We start from the raw sequence: 26,859 nt of genomic DNA, 5'->3' as shown, positions 1-26,859 counted from the left end.
TCAGTCAGCACCAGACACCCTAGGGAATTAGGAAGCAGCAGCTCAGGTCTGCAGTCATGGTTTCTCTGAAGAAAAACCCATCAGAGGTACATTCAAGGCCTTGACCCTGAGCCTCGGCCACCTAGCACCCTGTTGAAGATGTCACTGCTTGGAAAGGACTCCAGCAGTGAGCTGAACTCCTTGGATGACAGCTCCAAGTCTCCCTCGGGGAGCAACAGCAGCACTGCTCCAGAGAACGGCCACCCCACTGGGGACGTGGGGCTATCGTAAGTGGCCGCGCCGCCTCCACACAGTAGGTCAAGCAGCGCTGCTTTTGCAGCTCTGCTCTACATCTTCCTCCTGTCTCTCCTTAAAACTCCTATCCCATTGAACAGGAGATGCATAGATAACAGATGAAACCTACAGAATCTAAGAAGGTCAACCCCTGCAGCTCTGGGTATTACTTGTGTCCCAGTTTTTGCAAAGTACCCCAGCTAGAGAGGCCAACTCCAACATGAGCTGCTGGACTCCAGGGACAGTTTCCTAACTCAGGCTGGCTTTCCTCTCCTCACACATCTGCCGTTGTTCTCTTTCTCCCTCTTCTCTCCCTCCTCTCCTCAGACCCAGACAGAAAACAGAATGTTACCTGCTAACCTGTGTCTCTACCTTCACCACCCCAAACTCAAAACACATGCAACTTTTCTCTGGGACTTTACTGTCAATCAGACTGTTATCTAATCAGACCAGATACCAGTGTAATGAGATGGTAAACAGCAATCCCCAGTGTTGATAGGGATACCAGAAAATGTCTTCTCTCGTGTCCTTTGGGGAAGAATTAAATTGGTATCTTTCTAGATGACAGTGTTGCATGTCAAATCCTAAAATTCCATTTGTATGAAATGTACAAATACTTACTTGGCAAATGCTATTTCTGAAAGTATACACACACACACACACACACACACACACACACACACACATATACAACTGACAACACTGGCTACCCCTGAGAGAGAGAATTGGGAAACAGATACAGAGATAGAAGAGAGAATTGTATTTATTTCATAAGGTGTTTTGGTCATTTTGTTTTGTTTTACCCTTTGAATTTTGTGCTGTGATTATTATTATCTAGTTTTTTTTGAGTATAGTTAAATATGAATGAATATATCCCTTGATCGACATTATCACTTCTAGGAATGTTTCCAGATGAAATACTAGCACAAATAGGAGTGGTAATTTTTACTGAAGCACTAGTTATAATATTGAAAATTTAGAAACATTAGGAGAACGGTTAAAGTACAGTCCAAAAATACGGTAGAATACAATGTAACCATTATGAGTGGTGGAGAAAATCTGTGGACATGTGTAGCACATGAAAATGTGTAGCACATATTATTCATACAAAAAAAAACTTAGGGTGTTGCATGAATATCAGTTTTCCTTGCATGAAATTCTGTGCATTTATTTAGAAATAAATAGGGATGCTCAGAGGAATATTAATCGTGGTCTGTGGTTATTTCCAATTGGTGGGATTTGGGAATTTCCTTTTATAATCTCAATGTATTGTTTGTCAAGGAAAATATGTAAAGCTAAAATTTTTAAAAAATGGTCAGAGGAGCCCCCCTGTTTCTCCTCCAAGTTCTCCAAAGTCTTGTCTAGCCTTTCCCATGAGATCTGATTCAAGTTGGACAAGGTGCTGTCATAGGAAAGAAGGGAGAGGTGAAGGGAAGAAAGGCAGGAAGCAGGGAAAGAATTGGCACAAGGGAAAAAACAGGTTTTTGTGCTTTGATATATTTTTTAGTAATTACAGTTGTCAAGAAATAAAATCTCTGTCTTGGAAGTGAAGGGACAACAGATGCTCCCTCCCTTAGGTGAACTGACTGATGACAGATGCAGTCACAGAGGTCCCTCCTGGCCGCTGCTCTCTCCACTCCTGAGGTCGGTATTGAAATGCAAACTCCTGGCACAGCCTCCTCCTTGAAGCACCTGGCCAGGACTCCCTAAGGGAGAAGACACAGACACAGCACTGTCTCTGCTGGACTCACTGTGTGACCTTGAGCTGTTGGTTTGGGTTCTCCTGGCCACCTCCAGACAGGGTCAGGGCGGCAGAAGGGGTTCTCTGTCTTGGCCTGAGACTTGGACTGTACCTGCGATGGCCTCCTTTTTCTAGTGAGTTAATAAATGTTCTAGGTAGGGGGGCACCTCTACCTGCTTGGACCAGCTTTTGCTTGCCTTTGCTCTATCATCCCAACTCTGCTTCATCTTCAGGGAGGCTTTTTCCAACAGGTGAGCACCACGAAGGCCACATGGCAGCCATGAGGATGATGACGCTCACAGCTGTGAAGAGCTTCATGATTCCAAGACTCTCCATGTCATTTCCTCTTTTGACTCTTACAGCATCCCTGGGACATAGGCAGGACTAGAATTATTCTCCTTTTTTGGCAGGTGAGGAAATAGGATCTAAGCAGCCTTTGAGAGGATTCCCAAAATAGTAACCAAACACAGAAGACTAATGGCAGAGCTAGAACTCAGAATCTGGGGCTCTTGCACTCACTTTTCACTTAAGTTCCTTTTGACTCTATTCTTGTGGTCCTGTTCCCACTGCCCACCCCAGTCCCCATCGGGATTGGAGCTACCTGGGCAGGAGCTGCCAGCACAGGTGTGAGGACCCCTGGTACCCAGCAGTAAGTACCTTAGCAATCACTATTAAATTAATGCATCTTTTACGATGCACAGCATGGACATACAACAATTTATAAACATGGGTAAATATTCTTATATGTGGTAGAAGATTATTACGTGGTAGAAGATTATTACGCTTTTTCTAGTGAGTTAATAAATGATCTGATACCAATAAATACTCTGTAAATTGAAGCAATTATTACTGATCTTTGTCATTGTCCACCTAAATGGTAGACATGTAGTAAGTCTCAATAAATACTGAGTGAATAAATCATAAAAGAAATCATTGGATCAATTAACCAACCAACCAGTAGGTACTAGGGAGTTATCCAGAACAGTAGCAATTTTAATCAACTTTTTCTTTAGCGCCTAGTGTGTATTAAATATTTGACTCACCTAAACTCACACCAGCCCTGGATGTTCCAGGACATGGAATTGAGAGTTGCCCCTGAGTCCACTTTTCCAGTCTTGTCCCTCTTCCCCACAGGCGCCGCTGGAGATGCTGGAAGCCGGCTGAGCTCTTGTCCCCCTTCCTTCCACTAACAGTGCCCTCTTGTCTTCTCATCCCCACTGCAGGAAGATGCAAACCTTGATCCACCTGATGAAATGCAACATTGGCACAGGGCTCCTGGGGCTTCCCCTGGCCATAAAAAATGCTGGCTTATTGGTAAGAGGCATCAGTGGGATGGGAAATAGGCTTTTGTACTTGGGGGAGAGGGAGATGGATCCCAAAGGCCTTTGCACTATTTATCGATGTGCAATTTGGAGGCATCTTTTGCAATAGGAAATGTGCCTGTTGGCACTGGAGCCAACCTAAAACCAAACTGAGTCTCCTTGGAGGGGCTGGGCCACTGCTCTTAAAGGCCCAGCATCTCATTTCCAGTTTCCCACAGTCCTCCCTCTCCTGTTTCAAAACACTTGATGGCACATGAGAAAGTGGCTTGGATGTGAGGATAGATCCCCCATCCATCCTACACTCCCCCTGCACCAACCTGCCCCATCTCTTTTCCTGTGCTGATCTCATCTCCCTTGTTTTTGTCTTATGAAATTTGTTCCTCTCTAAAACTGAACTCTTACCTAAGAACATCAATGCTGCCACACCTTGTGTTTTTCTGAAACTTATATCCACTTTACTTGGAATTCCTAAAACATTTACAAACATGAGACATACCTCATTTTTATAATAGACTTAGCATCCTCACTTACTTGAAAGCTCTGTGGGCAAGAACTGTCTTCTTTCACTTTACACCTCCCCACTCTAGCTGCTGTAGAGACAGCACATAGCAAGATTCACCTATGGTCTGTTGAATTGAGTTGACATCAAATATATATTTTTCATTCAGTTGCAGTGAATTTTTCTTTCTCTCCTGATCTGGTAATCTCTTTCCTCTTTGGAATCTTCCAGGTTCTAGAACTTCTGCAGAAGACATGGCCTTCCACCAAAACTCTCTTTGCTAATATGGTGTTTGCGTTTTAAGATAGCTCTTTCATCCTTTGATTCTTGCTTCCTAAGAATCATTACATGACTTCTTTACCTTCCATCTCTCACCAGAACCTCTGACCATAATTTATTTGAAAAATATTTATTGGGTATCTACTATGTGTGCTCTTAGGCTCTATGTACTTTTAGGCCCCAAGAACATAGAGGTAAACAAGACAAAAAAGTGTCTGCCACATGGAGGCTACATTCTAGTGGAGTCTTGATTGCTCATTTGTTTCTTTGTGATAGGTCACATCTATAAAGACATGAGTGTCCAGAACAAAGGAGATGACAGAAACCCTCTTTACTCTATGCTCTTCTGTTCATGTCTGGTGAATTATAATTAATAATCAACCCTACTTTTTCATTTTTTGAGACAGAGTCTCACTGTTGTTGCTCAGGCTAGACTGCCGTGATATCAGCCTAGCTCACAGCAACCTCAAACTCCTGGGTTCAAGTGATCCTCCTGCCTCAGCCTCCCAAGTATCTGGGATGTAGGCACCTACCACAACATCCAGCTAATTTTTCTAGTTTTAGTAGGCGATGGAATCTCTCTGTTGCTCAGGCTGGTCTTGAACTCCTGAGCTCAGTCAATCCTACCACCTCTGCCTCCCACAGTGCTAGGATTATAGACATGAGCCACCACACCCAGCCTAATTGGCCCTACTTTTTTAAAAGAATATTGACAAATTAGATGCACCAGAGCAGTGATTTCGGCTTGGGAGAATTTTATGCCCCTCCCCAGGACTTTTACAATGTCTAGAGAGGATTTTGGTCGTCACAACCAGGGACTGAGGGGCACTGACACCTAGTGAGTGGCCCAGGGATGCTGCTATACATCATACAGTGCACAGCTCCTTAAAACAGAGAATCGTCTGCCCCACGGTGTCGAAAGTGCCCTGTTGAGGAACTCCATAGTAGAGGATGAGAACTAAGTCATAAGAGGAACCCTGGTCTCCAAGCACCTTGGAGGAGATAAAGATTAGCATGTGAAAAAGAAACTGAATTTACTACTAGGGACTCGAAAAGGGTAGAACTTGAGACAGATAACAAAGCGTGGGCTGTGTGGGGAGGGAGTGAGCTCTCTATCATTGGAATTAACCGAGCAGAGATTGAAAAGCCACTTTATAGTGATGCTAAGGGCATTCAAACCCTAGCATCTGGGGGCACAAGAACATTCAGGTAGTGTCTCATCCCATCAACAGCCTTTTTATTTATTTATTTTTGGAGACAAAGTCTCACTAAGTCGCACTGGGTAGAGTGCTGTGGTGTCACAGCTCACAGCAACCTCAAACTCTTGGGCTTAAGCGATTCTCTTGCCTCAGCCTCCCAAGTAGCTGGGACTACAGGCGCCCGCTATTACACCCAGCTATGTTTTTTGTTGTTGCAATTGTCATTGTTGTTTAGCTGAGCCAGACCAGGTTCAAACCTGCCACCCTTGGTGGCCAGTACACTACCCACTGAGCTACTACCCACTGGGCAGCACCATAGCTTTATTATAAGAGGGGTCCTAGCACTAGGACTAGGACAGGGCCAGAAGTGTGGAAATGATCAGCGTGTGGCTCACTGCCCATCTCTCCTCTCCCTCCAGGTTGGTCCTATCAGCATGCTGGCCATCGGGATCCTCACAGTGCACTGTATGGCCCTCCTGGTGAACTGTGCTCAGCATATCAGCCAGAGGTGAGAGTCCTGCTTCTCTCTCATCTCAGCGCTAGGACCCTCCAAGGGTGGGTTCAGTTTCTCTTGACCATTGACTCAAATAACTGGCCACTTCCCCGGGCCCTGCCACTCTAGATTCTATAGAAGCCATGGAGAGGGTGAGAAAGAATCCCAACTGAAGATTCTAGGTGCAAATCCAGCTCTGCTGCTAACTGAGCTGAATGACTTTGTCAAGTCCCTGCACTGACCCCTCAGCCCCAGATTCAAATAGGTACATCTGGAGTATGCATCAGTCTCCTTACCTGGTGACATCAAAAGTCATAAAAGATAAAAGATAAAAGTACTCTGTAAACTATCATATACATGTCTTAGATGCTTACAGATATCCTTTTCTTTCCTGTTAATCTCCCCACTCCCAAACTCTCCACCCAAAACATACCCCTTAGCCTGGAGCTCCTTCTCTGCTATTTACTCAAGAACTCTGTGAAAAACAAATTCTCAAAAACAATTTCAAAAGAGAAATATTTACATCTCCTTCTGTCTGTTCAGCCATTTTCAGAAGTTGTGCAAAACAGAATTCCCGCAGGGTAGGATGCCTGTTAGCAAGAGAATTCTTAAGATTATATAATCTTGGACAATTACTAGCAAATTGCAGGATTAGGCATTTTCCTGTTATTGTTACAATTTCTGCAAGACTGCCTCTTGCAAAATTTGTTCCAGATAAACTCCTTTCAGAAAAATTTAGGAAAAGTAAAAAAAATACTTTGAAATAAAATTAAAAGTTTACAATGGCTTTAGTCATTAACATAGCATACATACAATACTCAACATTTATGTATTTGAAAATTTAATTCAAAAACAATTTTAGAAAGAAAAGACAAATGCAGTGAAAACAAAGAATGCTGAGATCCATATGCCCAGCTCCTTCCAAGACATACAAATTCAAATAGGTCCTAAATCAAACACCACACTAGGGGAAAGAATCCCCGCTCGACAATGGTGCTGGGAGACCTGCACCTTTCACCACTTGCAAAAATTGATTCAAGATGGATAAAAGATTTAAATCTAAGGCATGAAACAATAAAAATCCTAGAAGAAAGGGTGGGAAAAACTCTTGACAATGTTGGCCTGAGGACAGATTTTATGAAAAGGATTTCCAGGGCAATTGTAACAACAAAAATAAACAAATGGGACTTAATTAAACTGCAAAGCTTCTGCACAGCTAAGGAGACAACAATGAAAGCAAACAGACAACCTTCAGAATGGGAAAAGGTATCTGCATATTACAAATCTGACAAAGGCTTGATAATTAGGATCAACAGAGAACTCAATTTGATCAACCAAAAAAGAGCTGACAATCCCATCTAGCACTGGGCTAGAGACATGAACAGAACCTTCTCTGAGGAAGACAGATGAAACGTATGATAACAAACATATGAAAAAGTGTTCATTGTCCCTAATGATCAGAGAAATGCAAATTAAAACCACCCTGAGATATTACCTGACTCCAGTGAGATTAGCCCACATCACACAAGTTCCAAAGCCGCAGATGCTGGCATGGATGTGGAGAGAGGGGAACAATTTTGCATTGTTGGTGGGACTACAGACTAATACAACATCTTTGGAAAGAAGTATGGAGAATCCTCAAAGAACTCAAATTAGATCTCCCATTTGACCCCATAATCCCACTACTAGGCATCTACCCAGAAGAAACAAAATCATTTTATCATAAGGACATTTGTACTAGATTGTTTATCACAGCTCAATTTATAATCGCCAAGATGAGGAAACAACCTAAAGGCCCATAAACTCAGAAATGGATTAACAAATTGTGGTACATGTATGCCATGGAATACTATTCAGTCATTAAAAAGACGGTGGCTTCACATCTTTTGTATTAACCTGGATGGAGTTGAAACACATTCTTCTTAGTAAAGCATCATAAGAACGGAAAAGCAATTATCCTGTGTACTCAATACTAATATGAAGCCAGTAGACAATTTAATGCATGCCCACATAGGAGAAAAACTCATTTCAATTCAAGCTGGGGAGAGGGGGAATGAGAAAGGGGGAGTGCAGGGAGGCTCCCACCGACTGGGCACAGTGTGGGGCTGTTTGGCACACCTTCTGAGTGTGGGATACACCTACAAGAGGGACTCTACTGAACAAATTCAAATATTTTGACCTGGTTGTTTGTACCCACACATTAACCTGAAAAAAACAATTCAAATAGGTCTTTGTAAATATGAAGAAAGTCCTCAAAAGTCAAAATAAGGTTAGTAAATGAAACTCTCCATAAAGCCAAATTATCATGATTCAAATAGGTATATCTGGAGCATGTGTCAGTTACATCTAATTTTTGAAGCACTTTCCAGCTCGTAGAACACTTTTAAGAGCATTTACTCATGCCGCAGTTAAATTTATTGTGCAATTACATTGTGCCAAGGATCTTTGCAAGGCTTCTTTACTCCTTACAGTAATTACACTTTTATGATTGGTGCTATTTTTAGTCCCATTTTACAGACAAGTAAGCTGAGGCTTAAATGTCACATAGCTATGAAGTAGCAGAGCTAGTATTCAACAACCTTCCTGACCCCACTCGGAACCATTTTGTGTCTGACATCTGGCCATTCCTGACAGCCCTCTTCTGATTTGTTTCTGATGATTTGTCTTTCATTTTATTCTACTGCAGAGGTTTCAGAATGACAGCTGAAAGCTGGCCATGGCCTTCAGTTAGGTTTGTGTTTTAGGGGACTTCCACAGTTGCATTGTTTTGTTTTGGTTTGGGATTTTTTTGCCAATATTTAAAAACCTAGAGACATTGTTTAAAAATGAGACCTTTGGGGCGGTGCCTGTGGCTCAAAGGAGTAGGGCACCGGCCCCATATACTGAAGATGGTAGGTTCAAACCCAGCCCTGGCCAAAAACTGAAAAAAAAAAAAGAATGAGACCTTTGTCTTTTTGAGCTAATCTGGGATCTCTGGGCCTTTATTCCTTCAATGTCCTTGTGGAGGCGAGCCCGCAAGCAACTGCTGTTAGCATCCACATGTGCTCTGGTTTGTCACAGTCTCCTCTCCACCCTACTGTGTCTTATCCTCAGCTCCCGTCACCTGCCAGGTCACCAATCCCATAGCTTTTGGCATTACAACCTCAGATTAATGTACTTGCCAGTCCTGAGCAAGGTGACCTCACTGTATTGCGCACACCTATTTCAGTAAGCAATAAGAAAAATGCCCTGCTCCCAACACACCTCCATATCCATTTCTCCCTGTCTCCTCCCCCCAAAACCGGACTGCATGTGAAAAAACTGAGGCCTAGAAATCTAAAGAGACTTACTCAATGGCTTTCACTATCTGAGAAGAATGGGATTTTAACCCTCATTTCCTAACCAGTCTGGGGCCCTTTCTCTCTTTCCACTTCTTCCCTCAGTCCTGCATTAACATCGTTCATTAGCAATGTAGGCAACCTGCTGCCACTCCCCCTTGCTCCTGCCAGATGAGGAGACGACGGGTCTTACAGCAGGGTCCATGCTACCCTTGGGAAAGGTCCCCTAGGAAGAAGGACAAGGGAAGAGGGACAAGCTGGAACATGAGCATCACATCCAATGAGGGTGCTAGGCAGGCACGTGGGTATCACCTGTGCATGGGATGTGGTCCAGGGCAGACATCTCAAATGTTCTGACACCCTCAGCAATGGGTCAGAGGGAATGCGAATCCAGAAAAAATCATATCACTGGCTTGGTCACCCCCACAACACACCTTCCCTCCCCCACCACATCTCCTTCCTGCTTTGCAGACCTAAATCAATGCACAGCTACTATTTATTCAAAAAGAACTTAAATGTGTGTGCTTAAAAAGATAATTGCAAGAAAAGAAAAAAGTGAACTCCTGAAAGTTGTTGAAAGTATAAAGTAACAAAAAGTATAAAGTAAACCATTATTAGAAAATTAACAGAACACTCCATCCTACCATATAGTTGATTATATACAACGATTATTATTATATTATAATAATTACTCACCTTGAGAGTACATTGTACCTTTAACAAAAAGGTCTTAAGTTACACATTGTTTGTCCTTTCCTCCTAGAATGCAAAAGACTTCTGTGAACTATGGAGAGGCCGCCATGTACAGCCTGGAAACCTGCCCAAACCCCTGGCTGAGGATGCACTCCGTGTGGGGGAGGTAGTACTCGTAGCTGTGGCGGTAGGACAACAAAAACAATCCTCACCTGCTCTTCCTTTGCTTCCAGTCACACAGTGTGGCATGGATATGTTTTTACTGTGAGCTATCAAACAGCACAGAGAATCCCCCCAGCAGCCCAACCCCAGCCCACTCTTTACTCAATAAGCTAATCATTGATACCCAAACAGTAAATATTCCTTTAGTCTTTTTTTCTCTACATGTCCATCAATATATGTATGTGAAAGGGCCAAGGAAGGGGAAGGGAGAGGGGAGGATAACGGGTGGGGCCACACCTAGGGTGGATCTTAGAATGGGTACAGGCGAAACTTACTAAAGGCAGAATACAAATGTCTATATACAATAACTAAGAAAATGCCATGAAGGCTATGTTGAACAGTTTGATGAGAATATTTCAGACTGTATATGAAACCAGCACATTGTACCCCTTGATTGCACTAATGTACACAGCTATGATTTAACAATAAAAAAATGAAAAAAATATATATGTATGTGAATGAAGGTATATAATTAGTTTTATATTTTCATGTACATTATTTGGAATAATTTTTGAAAATTTGCTTTTTCATCTAACAATATGATCCAATTTTTTTTCCCTGTTGAGGCATACAGATCTACCTCATTATTTTTTAAGGCTCACAATGTTCCCTAGTGTAGCTGTATATCATAGTTGTTTTGTTTTGTTTTTTTGTTATTCTCCCAAGGGCAAATATTCAGGTTGATGTCTTGCTTGATAAAAAGTTAATAGTGGGCTCGGTGCCTGTAGCTCAGTGAGTAAAGTGCCTGCCACATACACCAAGGCTGGCGGTTTCAAGCCCCACCCGGTCCTGCTAAACAACAATGACAACTGCAACCAAAAAATAGCCAAGCATTATGGCAGGCACCTATAGTCCCAGCTACTTGAGAGGCTAAGGCAAGAGAATTGCTTAAGCCCAAGAGTTTGAGGTTGCTATGAGCTGTGATGCCACAGCACTCTACCGAGGGTGACATAGTAAGACTCTGTCTCAAAAAAAAAAAAAGTTAATAGTGTACACAAAATGATTTTCTCTGTCTCAGCTACTCAGATCATCTTAACAACCTTGTGATATAGGCAGGATGGGTTTTTATTGTCCTGGAAATAGGAGGTGGAGAAGACTCATCCACACAGAATAGCACACCCCCAAAGCATACGTATTGATGGTGGCGGAGCAGAGATTTGATCAAGAACCTAACATTGCACTCTTTCACAGCAAAGTCCCTCAGAGGTAGTGAGTCAATCCTGTGTCTGCTAAAATCCCTTCTGCAGCTCCCCTCTTAAGATGGATTCCCAGTAGATGATCTCCTGATCAAAAGCCACTCTAATGATCAAGGGTGAGGTCATGTGACAGTTCTAATGGATGCCTTACAATTGTGTGTGCATTCTTACCAAGGTTGATCCATTTCTGATGATACCCTGAGTAAATACTCAGGGCAGGAAGGGCCCTTACAGATCACTGTATTCGAACTTGTTCAAATAGAGAAAAATGAAACTCAGAGAAATCAACCGAGTTGCTAGGATCACACAGGAATTTAGAGGTAGAACAAGGACTGGAACTCAGAGTCTCTAGCTCCCATCATGACACTGTACCATTTCTCTGGAGGTTCAGTGACTGAGTAAAAGTTGAAAACCTTCAGGAAAACATTTTATTTATACTAATGACTTTTCATTTTTTTTTTTTAATTTTTTTATTAAATCATAAGTGTATACAATGATATGATTATGGGGCATCATACACTCACTTCATAAACCATTTGACACATTTTTATCCCAGTGGTTAACATAGCCTTTCCGGCGTTATCTCAGTTACTGTGCCAAAACATTTATATTCTACATTTACCAAGTTTCGCAAATACCCCTGTAATATGCACCACAGGTGTGATCCCACCGATTCCCCTCCCTCTACCCACCCCCCCCTTTCCCACTTCCCCCTATTGTTAAGTTGTAGCTGGGTTATAGCTTTCATGTGAGAGTCCCAAATTAGTTTCATAGTAGGGCTGTGTACATTGGATATTTTTTCTTCCATTTTTAATGTACTAAGAGATACCCGGGGAGCTTGATTAAAAACTGCCCTTTCCGTGTAGGTGACAATCATTAAAGGAAAAGCCCAAGATGTTAGGTGAAAGGTCATCGTGAAACTTTATAAAGGAAGAATGCACCGATGTCAACATACCCCATGTCCTCATCTTAGTATCACAGGTTTAGACATAGGACAGTCAGACAGGGTGTGTCTCAGAATGGGCTATAGTAGGGAGTACAGAGTATCCCCTCTGAAATATTCTTGCCAGAAAAATAAAAAACCTCCATCTAATCAGACCACTAGATCTAATGCCAGTTTACAGGAACCACAAGGAATCGAGAAACAAGATGAATGATGTCCTGAGGAAGTCATCAACCAAATCTAAAAACTACAATATATTACAGAACAAATGATCTGGTGTTTTCAGTAACACCAAAAAATTAAAGGTAGAAAAGAAAAAAGAAAGCAGGGCAAAGAGAACATGGCAGTTTTAAAAATCTTGAAAAACTTAACAAAATGCAATATATAGACTTGTTTGGAAACCAACTGAGACAAATTGGAGAAATCTGAATGTGGGCTGAATATTAGATGATATAAATAGTTGTTAACTTTATAAGGGATAATAATGGTATGATAATTATACTTTTAAGGTTCTTATCTATTAGATTGACATTCTGACTTATTTTTAGGGGAAATGATTTGAGATCTTTGGTTTGCTACAAATACTCTGGCAAAGGAAGTGTGTGTGTGGTAGAAATGAAGAGATAGAAGATTATGGAAAAGTTAACAACTGCTCAAGCTGGAGATTCATTCAATTATTCTCATTGAGCATATGTTTGAAAATCTTAAAAATAAAATCCTGTCAAAAACATCATTCTGGAGTCTCATATGATGCTGCCAAGATCCTGATACAATAGGCCAATATGAGAACCAGGAGTTTGTATTTTTAATGCAACACCTCAACCAACAAACCGGTTGGTACTACAGCTCAATTTTGGACAACACCGATCTAAACGTTAGAATCTAAGAAGAGGAACATATTTTTCTTCCCTTAAAAAGTAAATGTATCTCCAAATTTGGAACACTAAGAATCCAAAAGAATAATGACAATAATGGAGTATAAGACATTAAATTTTAAAAGTATTTAACTTGATTCTATTGTCATACCAAAAGAAAGTGAAGGGAAGAATACATATCTCTTAAATGGCAGCTAATAAATTCAGAAGAAATGACAGATAGAATTAGAAAAGCTCCACCTTGGCACCACCAATGAAATAATTGATTCGGACAATAAGTGTTAAAACCATTGGTTTGAAGGAAATAGAATAATCATACCATCTCAGAGTTTTACCCCACAGCTTACAAAGGGAAAATGTGCCTTTACAATAGAGAGATCTGGTAGTTACCACTGCTGTGGAAGAACAGGACCTCAGGTGTCTCCTACTATAGTGAAATAGAGGTTTACATATTCTTGAATTGGAAGCCATCGTGCCAGACCATGATGTGGGGTCTTCTGTAAGACAACTAGCCTGGACTCTGAAAAAAAAAAGCCAATATCATGCCTGTAATCCAAGATATATGGGAGACCAAGGCGAGTGATTTCCTGAGCTCACAGGTTCAAGACCAACCTGAGCAAGAACAAGACCCCGCCTCTAAAAATAGCAAGGCCTCGTGGTGGGCACCTGTAGTCCCAGCTACTAGGGAGGCTGAGCCAAGAGACTCACTTGAGCCCGAGAGTAAGAGGTTGCTATGAGCTGTGACGCCACAGCACTCTACCGAGGGCAACAAAGTGAAACTCTGTCTCAAACAAACGAACCAAAAAAAGCCAATATCATGAAAAACATGAAAAGGTAAATATACAAGAACTGTCTGGAAAGTATCAGGCCACATGTTAATGATGGCTGGATACTTTCTGGACATTCCTCATATATGGGGCTGGTTCTATGTCTAAAAAAAAAAATAAAAAAGACTATCAATGTACACAGCTATGATTTAATAAAATAAAATAAAGACTAAAGAGATGTGCCAAATGTAACATATAAACCTTCATTAAATCCTGAATAAAAAAACTAAAATAGCTACAAAAGCTATTTTGGAGAAAATTGGGTAGTACTATACCATTTTATATAATGTGTAAGGGACTTGACCATTCACAGATGTTGTTATCTATGGTGGTCTGGGGTGGGGGTTCGCTGGAACCAGTTCCTTGCACATAGCAAAGGGTGACTATTTAAAGTAGAGTCTGTATATTTGAGAATATCGATGTTGATTTTCTAGCTGTCATAGTCTTAAGAGAGATATGCTGAGGTATTTAGGGTTGAAGTGTTATGATATCTGCAACTGACTTTGAAATGAGTCCCCCCCAAAATGTGTGCTTGTGTGTGTGTGTGTATGTGTTTGTATGAACATGTACACATAGATATACATACGTCATGCAGTTTGGGGGCTAAAAATTAACAGTTGGTATATTTAGTTAAAGGGCATATGGATATTAATTATACTATGTTTTTCAACTTTTTCTTATAGGCTAAAAATTTTCAAAATAGGGAAACAAAAAACTCAAGAGAAATAATTATTTCAAAAAATTAACACATTCTAAAAAAACCATTTTAATGTTTGCTCTCTCCCTCTGTCTGTTTCTTCTTCTTCCCAGGTACACTGTCAGCTTCTTACTAATCATCACCCAGCTGGGCTTCTGCTGTGTTTATTTTATGTTCATGGCAGATAATTTACAACAGGTAAAGAGGCATCTGCAGGGCAGGCAGGGAGAAAGATGGACCTCCTGCTCCTAGGGCTACATTAGCAAAGATATAGCGTTCAGTCACAGGAGCAGACAGCTTCGTTTCTGCTCCTGGGTGAGACCATACTTGGAGGTTCCCTCAGTCCTGGGAATCACATTTTTAAAGATCATTGAGGAGCCAAAGTAATTTCTCCAGTATGTAATCAGGGTGAAGAGAGAAGCTTGTAAACATGTCCAATCAGAAATAATTGAGAATTTTTAGCCTGGAAACCACTGGTGAAAATTTCCTTAGGTATGTCAAGATTGCCATGTGGAAGATGGCAAGATTTGCCTCCCTAAATATACAGGCAAATGAGCTGCAGCCTTCCCCTTGCTGCATTCCTAAGAGACATTACAAATTAGTCACGGCGCTCTTTCTTGGCTTTATGGAATAGAGAAGGATACTTGTTTCTGTGCACCCAAGCAGCCAGAAGGAACCATGACAAGTATCATAGACGAAATATTCAAGCAGATGGGATTTTTCCTGAATTTCACACCTTTATTTTATTTTATTTATGGTGATATTTTGATATATGTTATACAAAGCATAATGATTAAATCAAGGTAATTGGGTCAAGGTAATTGGGATACCCATCACCTTAAACATTCATCACTTCTTTGTGTTGGAAACACTCTACATCTTCTTTTCTAGCTATTTTGAAATATACAGTAAATTATTGTTAACTGTTGTCATCTTACAGTGCCATCAAACACTCCTATCTAATGTGTTTTTCTACCCATTAACCACCCTCTCTTGGATAAAGAAAATGTGATATATACATACACACACACACACACAGTGACATTTAGCCATGAAATTGTCATTTGCAGCAACATGGATGGAACTAGAAGACATTATGTTAAGTGAAATAAGCCAAGACAGAAAGACAAATATTGCATGTTTTCACTTACATGTGGAAGCTAAAAAAATTGATCTCATGGAGGTAGTGAGTCAAATCAAGCAGACAGATTTTCCTCATTAGGTAGAGCTTTCCAACTTTTAGGGCTATTTAAAGTTAAAGAGTTAAAGAAGATATTTTTGTGTAATGGAATCCCTTTCTCTGGATGTGTGAAAGAAAATAATCATTTGGTAGAGAAGAAAATGTTGGGCTAGATGACAGACCCTTCATCTTTAGGGCTTTAAGATTTTAGGGGTTTCTGATTGTCGAAATCACAGGCACTACAGATAAGATTGGCAAATTTGGCACATCAAAGTAGATAACATCAGGTAAATTTGAATTTCAGATAAGTAGTGAGTAATATTTTCTTTTTACTATAAGTATGTCCTATGCAATATTGGGAGGCATATTTGTACTAAAAGGTACATATCTGACTTCCCTAACCACACCTCCTTTCATTGTGCCCCATGTCAGATGGTGGAAGAAGCCCAGGTGACCTCCAACAGCTGTGAACCCAGGAAGATCCTGCTGCTAACTCCGGTCCTGGACATTCGTTTCTACATGCTGACGATCCTGCCTTTCCTGGTCCTGTTGGTGTTCATCCAGAACCTCAAGGTGCTGTCCTTCTTCTCGACATTGGCCAACATCACCACCCTGGGGAGCATGGCTCTCATCTTTGAGTATATCATACAGGTCTGTGCCTGAAACGACTGCAGAAGGTAGTCAGGGTCCTGGGTCTCTGAGACACCTGGGGAGAGTTGTTAGCAGCATGGGCAGGTCAAGGTGAAGAAGAGGATCCCTGGCTCTGAGCAGCTCCTGCCAGTGTGACATCTAGGAACACTTCTTCCCCATAAGCTACAAAAGCTAATCATCACCATCATCAACATCTTCCTCATCATCATTGTCATCACACTGGGTAACAACGAGTCATTCAACAAACAGTTACTGAATACCTTCTGTGATCCAGGTATTGTGCAAGAGGCTGGGGGTCCTACGGTAAGTAAAAACAGGATGTTTGCTGTCACGGAGGCTGCATTCACTTGGGGAAATAAACATCGGTCAAATAACCAACAAAAATTGGAAAAGTGGTAGGTGGACGGGGGAAACATGAATGATAAAGGAATCTTACTTACTTGGTGCCAAGTTCTTCACATATATTAACTCATTGAATCTTTATAATGATACTATTTTGGAAATAAAATTGGCCCTCCCTATCTATGTGTTTTGCCTCTGTGGATTCTACCAACTTGAGATGGAAATTATTGGAAAAAAACTTAAAATAATGGAACAACAAAAAATATGCAAATTAGAAAGCAATATAGTATAATAACTATTTGCATAGATTTACATTGTATTAGGTACTGCAAGTCATGTAGAGATGATTTAAAGTATACGAGAAGGTATATACACGTAGGTTATCATGTAACTACGACACCATTTTATATCAGGGACTCGAGCATCTGTGGATTTTGGTGTCCAAGAGAGGTCTCAGAACCAATCCCCTCAGCATACCAAGAACTACTATCTTTATATTCAGTTTATAGACAAGGAAATTGATGAACAAAGGAACTTTTTCACTAGTTCCAGTTTGCCTTCAAAGCCAATGCTTATACTCTCATCACGGGCCATGAAATTCCATTTAGTTTCACTTTTTTGAGTCTGAAAGTCTTTGGAGTTGTGTTAGTTTCCTGCTGCTTCTATAACAAATTGCCACAAATCTAGTGGATTATAACAGCACAAATTTAGTTTACAGTTCTGGAGGTCTCACTGGCAGGGCTGCATGCCTTTCTGGAGGCTCTGAGAGAGGACCTGTTTTCTTGCCTTCTCTGGCTTACAGCTGCTGCCCCCAGGCCTTAGCCTGGAGCTCCTTCCTTGTCTCCAGGCAGCAACCTCAGGTCAGTCTTTCCCATGCTGCTGTCTCTCTCATCTTCTCTTCCAATTCCCCATTCCACTTTTAAAGACTTTTGTCCCACCCAGATAATCTAGGATAATCTCTTTATCTAAAGCTTAGCTGATAGCCACCTGTTTTTTTGGTTTTGGTTTTTGTTTTTTTGTTTTCGTCGTTGTTAATCAGGCCCAGGTGAGGTTCAAACTCACCGCCCCTGGTGTGCAGGGCCAGCATGCTAACCACTTAGCTACAGCACCCAGCTATAAATCAATCCAAAAATTAAATTCTCCCTTGCTAGGTTACATAATATATTCACCAGTTCTAGAGGTTAGGATGTAAAGATCTGTGGGGAGACATTATTGCACCCACCACAGAAATCTGTTAAAATAATCATTCCTCCCTCTGTCCATGATAGCCGCTGTACCAGCTAGTGGACTGCATAGTCCTGAAAGAGATGATAGCACTGGGAACCAGGAGACCTGACTTATTATCTGGGCTGTGTCACTAACTTAAAATGTGGCCTGGGCTGTGTCCCTTCTCCTCCCTGTGCCTCACTTTCTCCACGTATTATGATGGGAGGGTTCCCAACAGCTGAAAGATGGAAACATCTCAAGTGTCCATCCACTGATAAATGGATGAAGAAAATTTTGTCTGTACAGTAGAACCTCCACAGCAGACCACCTCCCTATACTGATCACCTCCTGAAGTTGGCCTAATTTTCATAGCGTGGAGGTGCACCATGCGTACAGTAGGCCCAGTTCCTGACAACCTCTGTATGTTGATCAGTTAGTTATAGTCCCCTGGCTGGTCAATTTACAGAAGTTCTACTGTATACACACACATGCGCACACTCACACATACACGGGAATAATATTCAGCCATAAAAAGGAAGAAAACTCTGACACATGGAACAACATCAACAAACCTTAAAGACATCAAGCTAAGTGCAATAAACTAGACACAAAAAGAAAAATAGTGTATGATTCCAGTTATCTGAGATACCTAGAATAGTTAAATTCATGGAGAAAGCAAAATCAAAGAAGTTACCAGGAGGCTGGGTAGAAGGTTATTAGCATTTAATAGACACAGAGTTTCCGTTTGAGATGATGAAAAAGCTCTGGAGATGGATAATGGTGATGGGTACGTAACAAAGGGAATGTACTTACTGCCACTGATTGTATACTTAAAAATGGTTAAATTGGTTAAGTTTTATGTATATTTTACCACAATAAAAATTTAAAAAAAATAACCATTTAAGAAAATGAGAAGGCTGACTGAGCTCTAAATATCTTAATGGTGCTGCTAACACTGATTTTCTCTGTTGAGGTCAGGTGCGACCCAGTTTTCTACCGGGCAAAGACCTAGGGTCAAAGCCAATGAATGCTCTTCTTCTTCTTTTTTTCAGGGGATTCCATATCCCGGCAACCTACCTCTGGTGGCAAACTGGAAGACCTTTGTGCTGTTCTTTGGTACAGCCATCTTCACATTTGAAGGTGTCGGTATGGTAAGACTGCGGGGCTTCAGTGAGTGATTCCTTGTGCTTCTTTAGATTGGCCAGCTGTGATTCCTGATGTCTAAATAAACAGTATTTATGAAAAGTGCAGAATATTATCTCCTGGTGGAGGGAAAGTCAGTCCCACACACAGGATGCCTACTGCTCCCATATATCACACTCAGCCTTCACACTCACTAGTCAGCCAAGGTGGAGCAGGGCTTTTCCGGGAATAGAAAGTGTGAGAAAAAATGAAAGGGGATGTGGCCATGTGGATAGGACTCTGGACCCCCCTGGAGAAGGACATCTGTGCTTGTGGGGAGGACCTGACTCCTCCATAATGGGCCACATCTCTCCTTATCTTCCCTTAACTTTTTTCATCCCCAGGTTCTACCTCTCAAAAACCAGATGAAGAATCCGGAACAGTTTTCCTTTGTTCTGTACTTGGGAATGTCACTTGTCATCAGCCTCTACATCTGCCTGGGGACACTGGGCTATATGAAGTTTGGGCAAGATACCCAGGCCAGCATCACCCTCAACTTACCTAATTGCTGGTACGTCCCTGTCCTCCTGGGTCATGGGGTAGGGGAAGACATGGGATCTGAGCCTGAGCAGCAGAATGAGGCATGCCTGGGAGTTATAATCACCAATAAATCCTTTCTGTTAATATTAGCATTCATTATAATAATAATAAGTAAGTTTCATAATCCAGGAACTGTGCATTACTTCATTTAATTCTTACAATAGCCCTATGAGTTAGCATTATTATTAACTCCAGTTAACAAAGGAATAAGTTGATATTTGGAAAAGCTGCAAGTAATTTGCACGGCTCACATTGTTTGTAAGAAGCTGAAACTTGATTTCAATCTGTCTGACTCTAAAGTTCCAAGGCTCTAAAAACATAAATGATCTGGGACTGTTTGGGTAACAGAAACAGCAACAACAAAAAGTCTAATGTACTCATGTACTCATACTCAGGCCTCCAATTTCTTTTTTTTTGTAGAGCCAGAGTCTCACTTTATGGCCCTCGGTAGAGTGCCATGGCCTCACACAGCTCACAGCAACCTCCAACTCCTGGGCTTAAGCGATTCTCTTGCCTCAGCCTCCAGAGTAGCTGGGACTACAGGCGACCGCCATATCGCCCGGCTAATTTTTGGTTGCAGTTTGGCCGGGGCCGGGTTTGAACCCATCACCCTCAGTATATGGGGTTGGCGCCTTACTGACTGAGCCACAGGCGCCGCCCTCAGGCCTCCAATTTCAGAAATTCATGTAGGCTGCCATTTATGTGCTCTACCTGGAACTTGGTCTGGAGTTCTTGTACTCAATCCTTCACCCAGGAAACATTGGGGGGGCTGGTACATAGTATGTACTCATCAACTGCTAGTTATTATCATTGTTAGCCATACTGGGTACATAGTGACTAAGTAACCAGTGTACCCAAGTGTTTAAGAGCAAAGGTTCTAAAGCTAACTAATGGGATTTATATCCTAGCTTTATATGACCTTGGGCTAGCTACCTAGTATGGTAAGCCTCGTTTCCATCCTCATCATCATGAATGCCCATTTATATCAGTCTGCACAAACTATATTATGCTCCAATAATAAGCAACTCCAAAATCTCAAGGCTGAACATCCGAATGCTTAAATCTATGCTCATGCTACATGTCCCTTATAGGATGGCTAAGGGTTAAGCTCTAGTCCCCCACTCCAGGACCTAGCCACTTTCTAAAATGTTGCTGGTTGCCAAGGCAGAGAGCACAGTGAATCATGCCCTTTCCAAGGAGCTGGTAAAATGTCCCTGGAAGTGACAAACATCTTCCCTGCTCAGACTTCATTGGTCAAAGCAAGTCACATGATGACACCTCACTCTAGGAGGACAGGAAAGTACAATCCCACCACATGCCTGGAAGTAGTTGGTGAAGAGGACAATGACTGCCAGGCTACCTCATAGAGTGATTGTAAGGATTAGTTGGTTTAATATACAGAAACTGCTTGGGAGAGTGACTGGCACACAGCAAGCACTCACTGAGTGTTAGCTATTATCATCATCACATGTCCCCACAGCCTTGGTCTTTCTGAGATGAGTAGGATGATAACGCCTTCAATTCTCACAAAGTCAGAGCTGCAGAATGAGAAAAATGTCCCCAGACCCACCCACGTCACTGTATTGAGGTAATGACTCGATGAGATAAGAAATGTGGAATTTCTCTGAAGTTGTAACTTATTTTACACAGGACATCATCCAAATATGTTGTTCTCATTCTGAGCAATTTGACCTGTCTCAGCTACCTTGGGCAGGGTACTTTCCTTCTGGGACCTCAGCTAAGAAACGTGGGCATTGAGCTCCATCAGGATTTCAAATCTACTGGTGTGAAGCTAGCTGGTCATTTGATTCTTCAGGGGAGCCTTAAAAAAAAAATCTCTTCCCAATAACAAAAGGACCAACAACCTGAGAAGAAGTGGGCAAAGGGCATTGGCAAAGATTTCACAGACAAATAAAACAAATGATGGCCAGACAGATAAAAAGATGCTTAAAAAGATAATAGAAATGCCAGTTTAAAAAACCCAATGGCAGATGGCACCTATGGCTCAAAGGAGTAGGGTGCCGGCCCCAATATGCCAGCGGTGGTGGGTTCAAACCTGGCCCTGGCCAAAAAATGCAAAAAAACAAAAAATAAAAAAACCCAATGGTAAAGACCAGCAATCCTTCACACACTGTTTTGGCAAGGATATGGGGCATGGATGACAGTCCTTTTATGTGGTAGGACAACAAATAGGCAATATGTCAATACCTATTGAAATTTAAAATCACATAAACTTTTGCCCAGCATTTTTACTTCTGCAGTTGTATACCATAAGTGTATAGATATATGTACAAAGGTATTCTTTGCAGTATTATTTGCTTGGAACAAAGACTAAGTATAATCTAAATATTTATTAATTGGTGGTCAATTAAAAAAGTCATAATCTATCCATGCCATTGGAATACCAAGCAGCTATTAAATAGAAGAGCCAGATCTATGTGTAGAGGTAGGGAACAATATTCAAGAAGTGCGGGGTGAAGGAAAGAAAGGAGTTCCACAGTGTGTGGAGGAATAGAGGAATATCGCTCTGTGTGTGTGTGTTCACCAACACGTGTGTACTCACGTGTGTGTGCTCCTACATCTGTCTGCAGGTTGTACCAGTCGGTCAAGCTGATGTACTCTATCGGCATCTTCTTCACCTATGCCCTCCAGTTCCACGTTCCAGCTGAGATCATCATCCCATTCGCCATCTCCCAGGTGTCAGAGCATTGGGCACTGTTTGTAGACCTGTCTGTCCGCACAGGCTTGGTCTGTCTGACCTGTGAGTAGGACAAAAGGGTATTCTTTGCCCAAAGCTGTAACAGGGAGTCACACTGGCTCCCATTCCACGGTCATTGGCTCTGCCATTTGCCTTCTTTGTGGCCTGTGCAAGTGCTTCATCTCCCTGGTCCTCAATTTTTCCACCTGAAATGGAGCTTAACAGAACTACCAAATAATAGTTACACTAATCTCTACTGCTTACTCATAGGGAGTATACACTAGCTGGTTTACAGGACAAAGAAGTGTCATTCATTTCATCACCCTTCTGTATGCCTCCTATATGTCAAGCCCTGCACTGTCATTACCTAATGATTTAATACTCATGACAGCATCGCAGAGAAATTAAGTAACATGCCCAAGTCATACATGCTAAGTGACAGATCTGGGATTTGAACGCAGGGTGTGTAGCACCAAAGCCCAGGTTTTCCTACTGTAAATTCTAAACAAGCCCCTATCATAAAGTAGTGTTTAACTGTAGGGAAAACCCCCAAGGGGGCTGATTTGCTGACATCTATCAGTCTTTTCTCCTCCCTTCCCCCCTCTCTTTCTTCTTCTTTTTTTTTTAAGAGACAGAGTCTCCCTCTGTCACCCTCAGTAGAATGCTGTGGCATCACAGCTCACAACAACCTCAAATTCCTGGGTTGAAGCAATTCTTTTGCCTCAGCCTCCCAAGTAGCTGGGACAACAGGTGCCTGCCACAATGCCTGGCTATTTTTTGTTGCAGTTGTCATTGTTGTTTAGCTGGCCCAGGCTGGGTTTGAACCCGCCACCCTCAGTGTATGTGGCTGGCTCAGTAACCACTGTGCTAGGGGGTCAAGCCCTCCCCCCTGTCTTCACACTCTTTTCCATTCACTCATTCAGTCATTCGCAGGTACCGTTATAGATGTTTGGGAAACATCAGGAACAGGGCTGGGGGATTTTTCTTTGGAGCATGTCCAGACAAAGATAATCATTAAAGGTGCCCCATAAGGAATAAGCAAAAGAACTAGGGATGTTTTGCCTGGAGAAAGAAAAGCTTGGGGAATTTCTATATTTGTCCTTGAATACGTGTGGGGTTACCACAAGGGAGAGAGTTAATTTTGTCTTAAAGGCTCCAAGAGTCAGAGTTTAAAGCTGAAAGAATCAAGTCTCTGTACAGGGTCAGAAGAAATCTTTTAACTCTTGGAGGTGTCCAGCAGAAGAGCAGACTGTCAGATAATGTGCTTTAAATAGTTGGATTGGACAAGCAGGAACAGCACACCTGCTTGGTTTAAGTTATTAGAGTTCTCAGTCTTTACTAAGACATCAGAATCTTATAGATACATTGTTTGAGATCATTTCTAATAGGAAGCATGTAAGTTGAAGTGAAAGACAGAGTAGCCACTAAGGACCTTAGAAAACATGGTTAGAGACAGCTGACCTCCTAATAACATGTTCTGCTCCTGTCATACACATGCTGAATGACCACTTCTTCCTTTATTCATCTGTTAATTCTGTCCCCTGTTGAATTGTTGAAGAATTCATTCAACCAGCATTTGTTAAGCACCCACTACCTGACTATGTTGTGCTAGGCACAAGGGATACAAATGACTAATGAAGAACACATAGCTCTCGCCCTCACAGGACTTAAAGCTGAGTGGCAAATATATGCAAAGAAATAATTACAGCACATTGTGTTGAATGTTAAAATGGAACACAAGAATGCACCTTATGATGGTTAAGATTGTAAGAAGACACCCTCTACACATAAGAAGGTCCTATAACTCACCCTGGGCCACGCCAGGCAGTCCCCTCCAATGGACCTAAAGATAAGTAGGAAGTTGATAGGTTGATGGAGAAATGAAGAAGGTAAATGTGAAGGGAACGGGGGGTGGGGGAGCACCTAGACCTTCCCTATAACCCCTTCAGATAACTAAAAACACTGGAAAGAGATGAGAGAGGAGGTCTGACTCTAAAGAGGCCTTGGGCTAAGGAGCTTGGGCCATGGGGAGCTACGGAAGAGCTCTGAGTAGTGGGTTGGCAGGACCAGAAATGACTCTTAGAGCACTCTTCCAGTCCATCTTACATTACAGCTTTTCTTGAATATATCTTCTCTGTCCCCTCAGTGTGAGCTCTCCTGGAGGACAGAAGCTGGCTTTTCTCTGTAAGCAGCTTATTAAAACACCTGATGAAAGAGAGCTGTGCACAGGGACCTTCCCATCACAGGGGCAATGGACCCCCAACCATGACAGTTTATGAGACTCTGTCATGCTCTGATTGTATACGTCAGAGCGGTTTCAGAAAGAGGTGATGTTTTCTTAAAGATCCAGCAAGCTTGTACAGATGTTTTCCAGAACAGGCTTTCTCTATTTTGTTAGTAGAGAAACCAGACGATTGAAATATTTAAGGTGATGAATATCCCAAGTACACCAAGATTTACAAATTATATAAATATATTAAATTATCACATGTACCCCCAAACTATGTATATCTACTATAGGTCAATAAAAAATTATTTTTTTCATATATAAAAATTTCTTTTTTTTATTAAATCATAGCTGTGTACATTAGTAGCATAGATAAATTCTGACAGAGTTCTGGGGGGAAAAGCATATGGTTGTATAAAATTAAGTCATGTAAATTGGATATTTATTCATTCACATATTACTGAAATTGGACTCCTCTGGAAAAATCTAACACTAAATGTTCATCCTATGTATGAGAGATGGAGATTGTATTTATAGAAGAGAAGACTTGGGGGATGGGCAACCTAGTGCTTTTTTAGGTTTTATGCCCTACTTAACTACCAAGATCCTTTTAAGAATAGAAAAATAGGGCAGCACCTGTGGCCTAGTGGGTAGGGCGCTGGCCCCATATACCAAGGGTTATAGGTTCAAACCAGCCCTAGCCAAACTGCAACCAAAAAATAGCTGGGCGTTGTGGCAGATGCCTGTAGTCCCAGCTACTTGGGAGGTTGAGGCAAGAGAATCACCTAAACCCAAGAGCTGGAGGTTGCTGTGAGCTGTGACTCCACTGGTCTCTACCAAGGGTGACAAACACTCTGTCTCTAAAAAAAATAATAATAATAATAGAAAAATAACTCATTGACATTTGGATGGCAATAGAAGCATCTCCCATTTTTTACCCATCCTTGCTTCTACCAGAGGTTATATAATGCAGATAGTACAAAGGTTGATTCAGCACCTAGATAAGAGTCAAACACTTATTGAGCACCTACAGTGTGCTAGGTTCTTCCCTATACATGAGAGGGAGCATGGTAGAGCGGAAAGGACCTGAGATTGGGCATCTCAGTGGAGTCTCATCTCAGCTCTATGTGACCTTGAGCAGGTCCTCCTCCCTCTAGACCTTGAGATTTCCCATATATTACAGGAGGTTATAATAGGTAAGTGGTAGAGGAGCCTTTCAGTAAAGATTATATGTGAAAAAGACAAGAGACAAAATATAAAAAGAGAGGATCTATACTAGGGATTAAGACAGGGGTGGGAGTTCCACGCTGCATTACCTGATCTACTGCTCATGCCTGCTCAAGCAGTATCTCAGGTATCTGTGGGATTCCAGGGCTTCAAAACAATGGTTTGTTTCTGAGCTCTATTTTTTGCAGGGATGTCAGTGATTCTAAATTTCTTCTCTCACCACAGGTATCTCAGCCATCCTCATCCCCCGCCTGGATCTGGTCATTTCCCTGGTGGGCTCTGTGAGCAGCAGCGCCCTGGCCCTCATCATCCCACCCATCCTGGAGATCATTACCTTTTATTCTGAAGACATGGGCTGTGTCACCATTGCCAAAGACATCATGATCAGCATCCTGGGCCTGTTAGGGTGTATATTTGGGACATACCAAGCACTCTATGATTTGGCCCGGCCCATCAACCATTCTGTGGCCAACTCCACAAGGGTCATGCGTAACTATTTATTTTTATTCTAATGTCTCTCCCTTCCTCCCACCCCCAATTTGACTCCCATGCGGATGTTATATATATAGCATCATCTCTATATTATGGCGTCTTTTTATCTTTCCAAGGTAAATGAAGATGACTAGGGATGTTTTACCTAGAGAAACAAAGGCTTAGTTAGTACTGATGCCTCTCAGGCTATATTTTTTTTTGGTTTTGGAATTCTTTGGTAATTTCTTATACCTCTGAACCAAATCACATTCAACCATTTCTATTATCAGTCTCATTTAATGGAAAAAGGCATGTCACTCACACCCTGTAACCCTGTAAACAAGAGATCAAGCATCAATGCAAAATTAAAAAAAATTTTTTTTCTCTCTCCTGCAGTAGCTGCCCCCAAGGGGGCAGATTTAGAAAAGTGTATGTTAGAGGAAGGAAGTTTTTCTACTTAGATATACTAAGTGAAAGCATCACAGACAGAATAAAAGCAAAACTTAGCATTAATTTTGTCCAACTACAGGCTCTACTGCTAATTTCCTAGGGGACTTTG

General features: G+C 41.7%; 1 protein-coding gene across 1 annotated transcript; it reads left to right on the top strand.

Moving 5' to 3' along the window:
- SLC36A3 (solute carrier family 36 member 3) lies at nt 1-26,364 on the top strand. The gene is made up of 10 exons (XM_053567431.1): nt 1-266; nt 3,238-3,328; nt 5,733-5,821; nt 9,887-9,982; nt 14,690-14,774; nt 16,189-16,407; nt 19,008-19,106; nt 19,482-19,648; nt 22,269-22,438; nt 26,055-26,364. Exons 1-10 carry the CDS (start codon nt 139-141, stop codon nt 26,339-26,341), a joined length of 1,431 nt encoding a protein of 476 aa, XP_053423406.1. The 5' UTR covers nt 1-138; the 3' UTR covers nt 26,342-26,364.
- Nucleotides 26,365-26,859: the final 495 nt, after the last annotated feature.

This window comes from Nycticebus coucang, chromosome 17 (genome assembly GCF_027406575.1).
Source record: "Nycticebus coucang isolate mNycCou1 chromosome 17, mNycCou1.pri, whole genome shotgun sequence".
In the NCBI taxonomy this organism is placed as follows: Eukaryota; Metazoa; Chordata; class Mammalia; order Primates; family Lorisidae; genus Nycticebus; species Nycticebus coucang.
The sequence above is the reverse complement of the archived record's forward strand: the minus strand, read 5'-3'. Positions and strand labels throughout refer to the sequence as shown.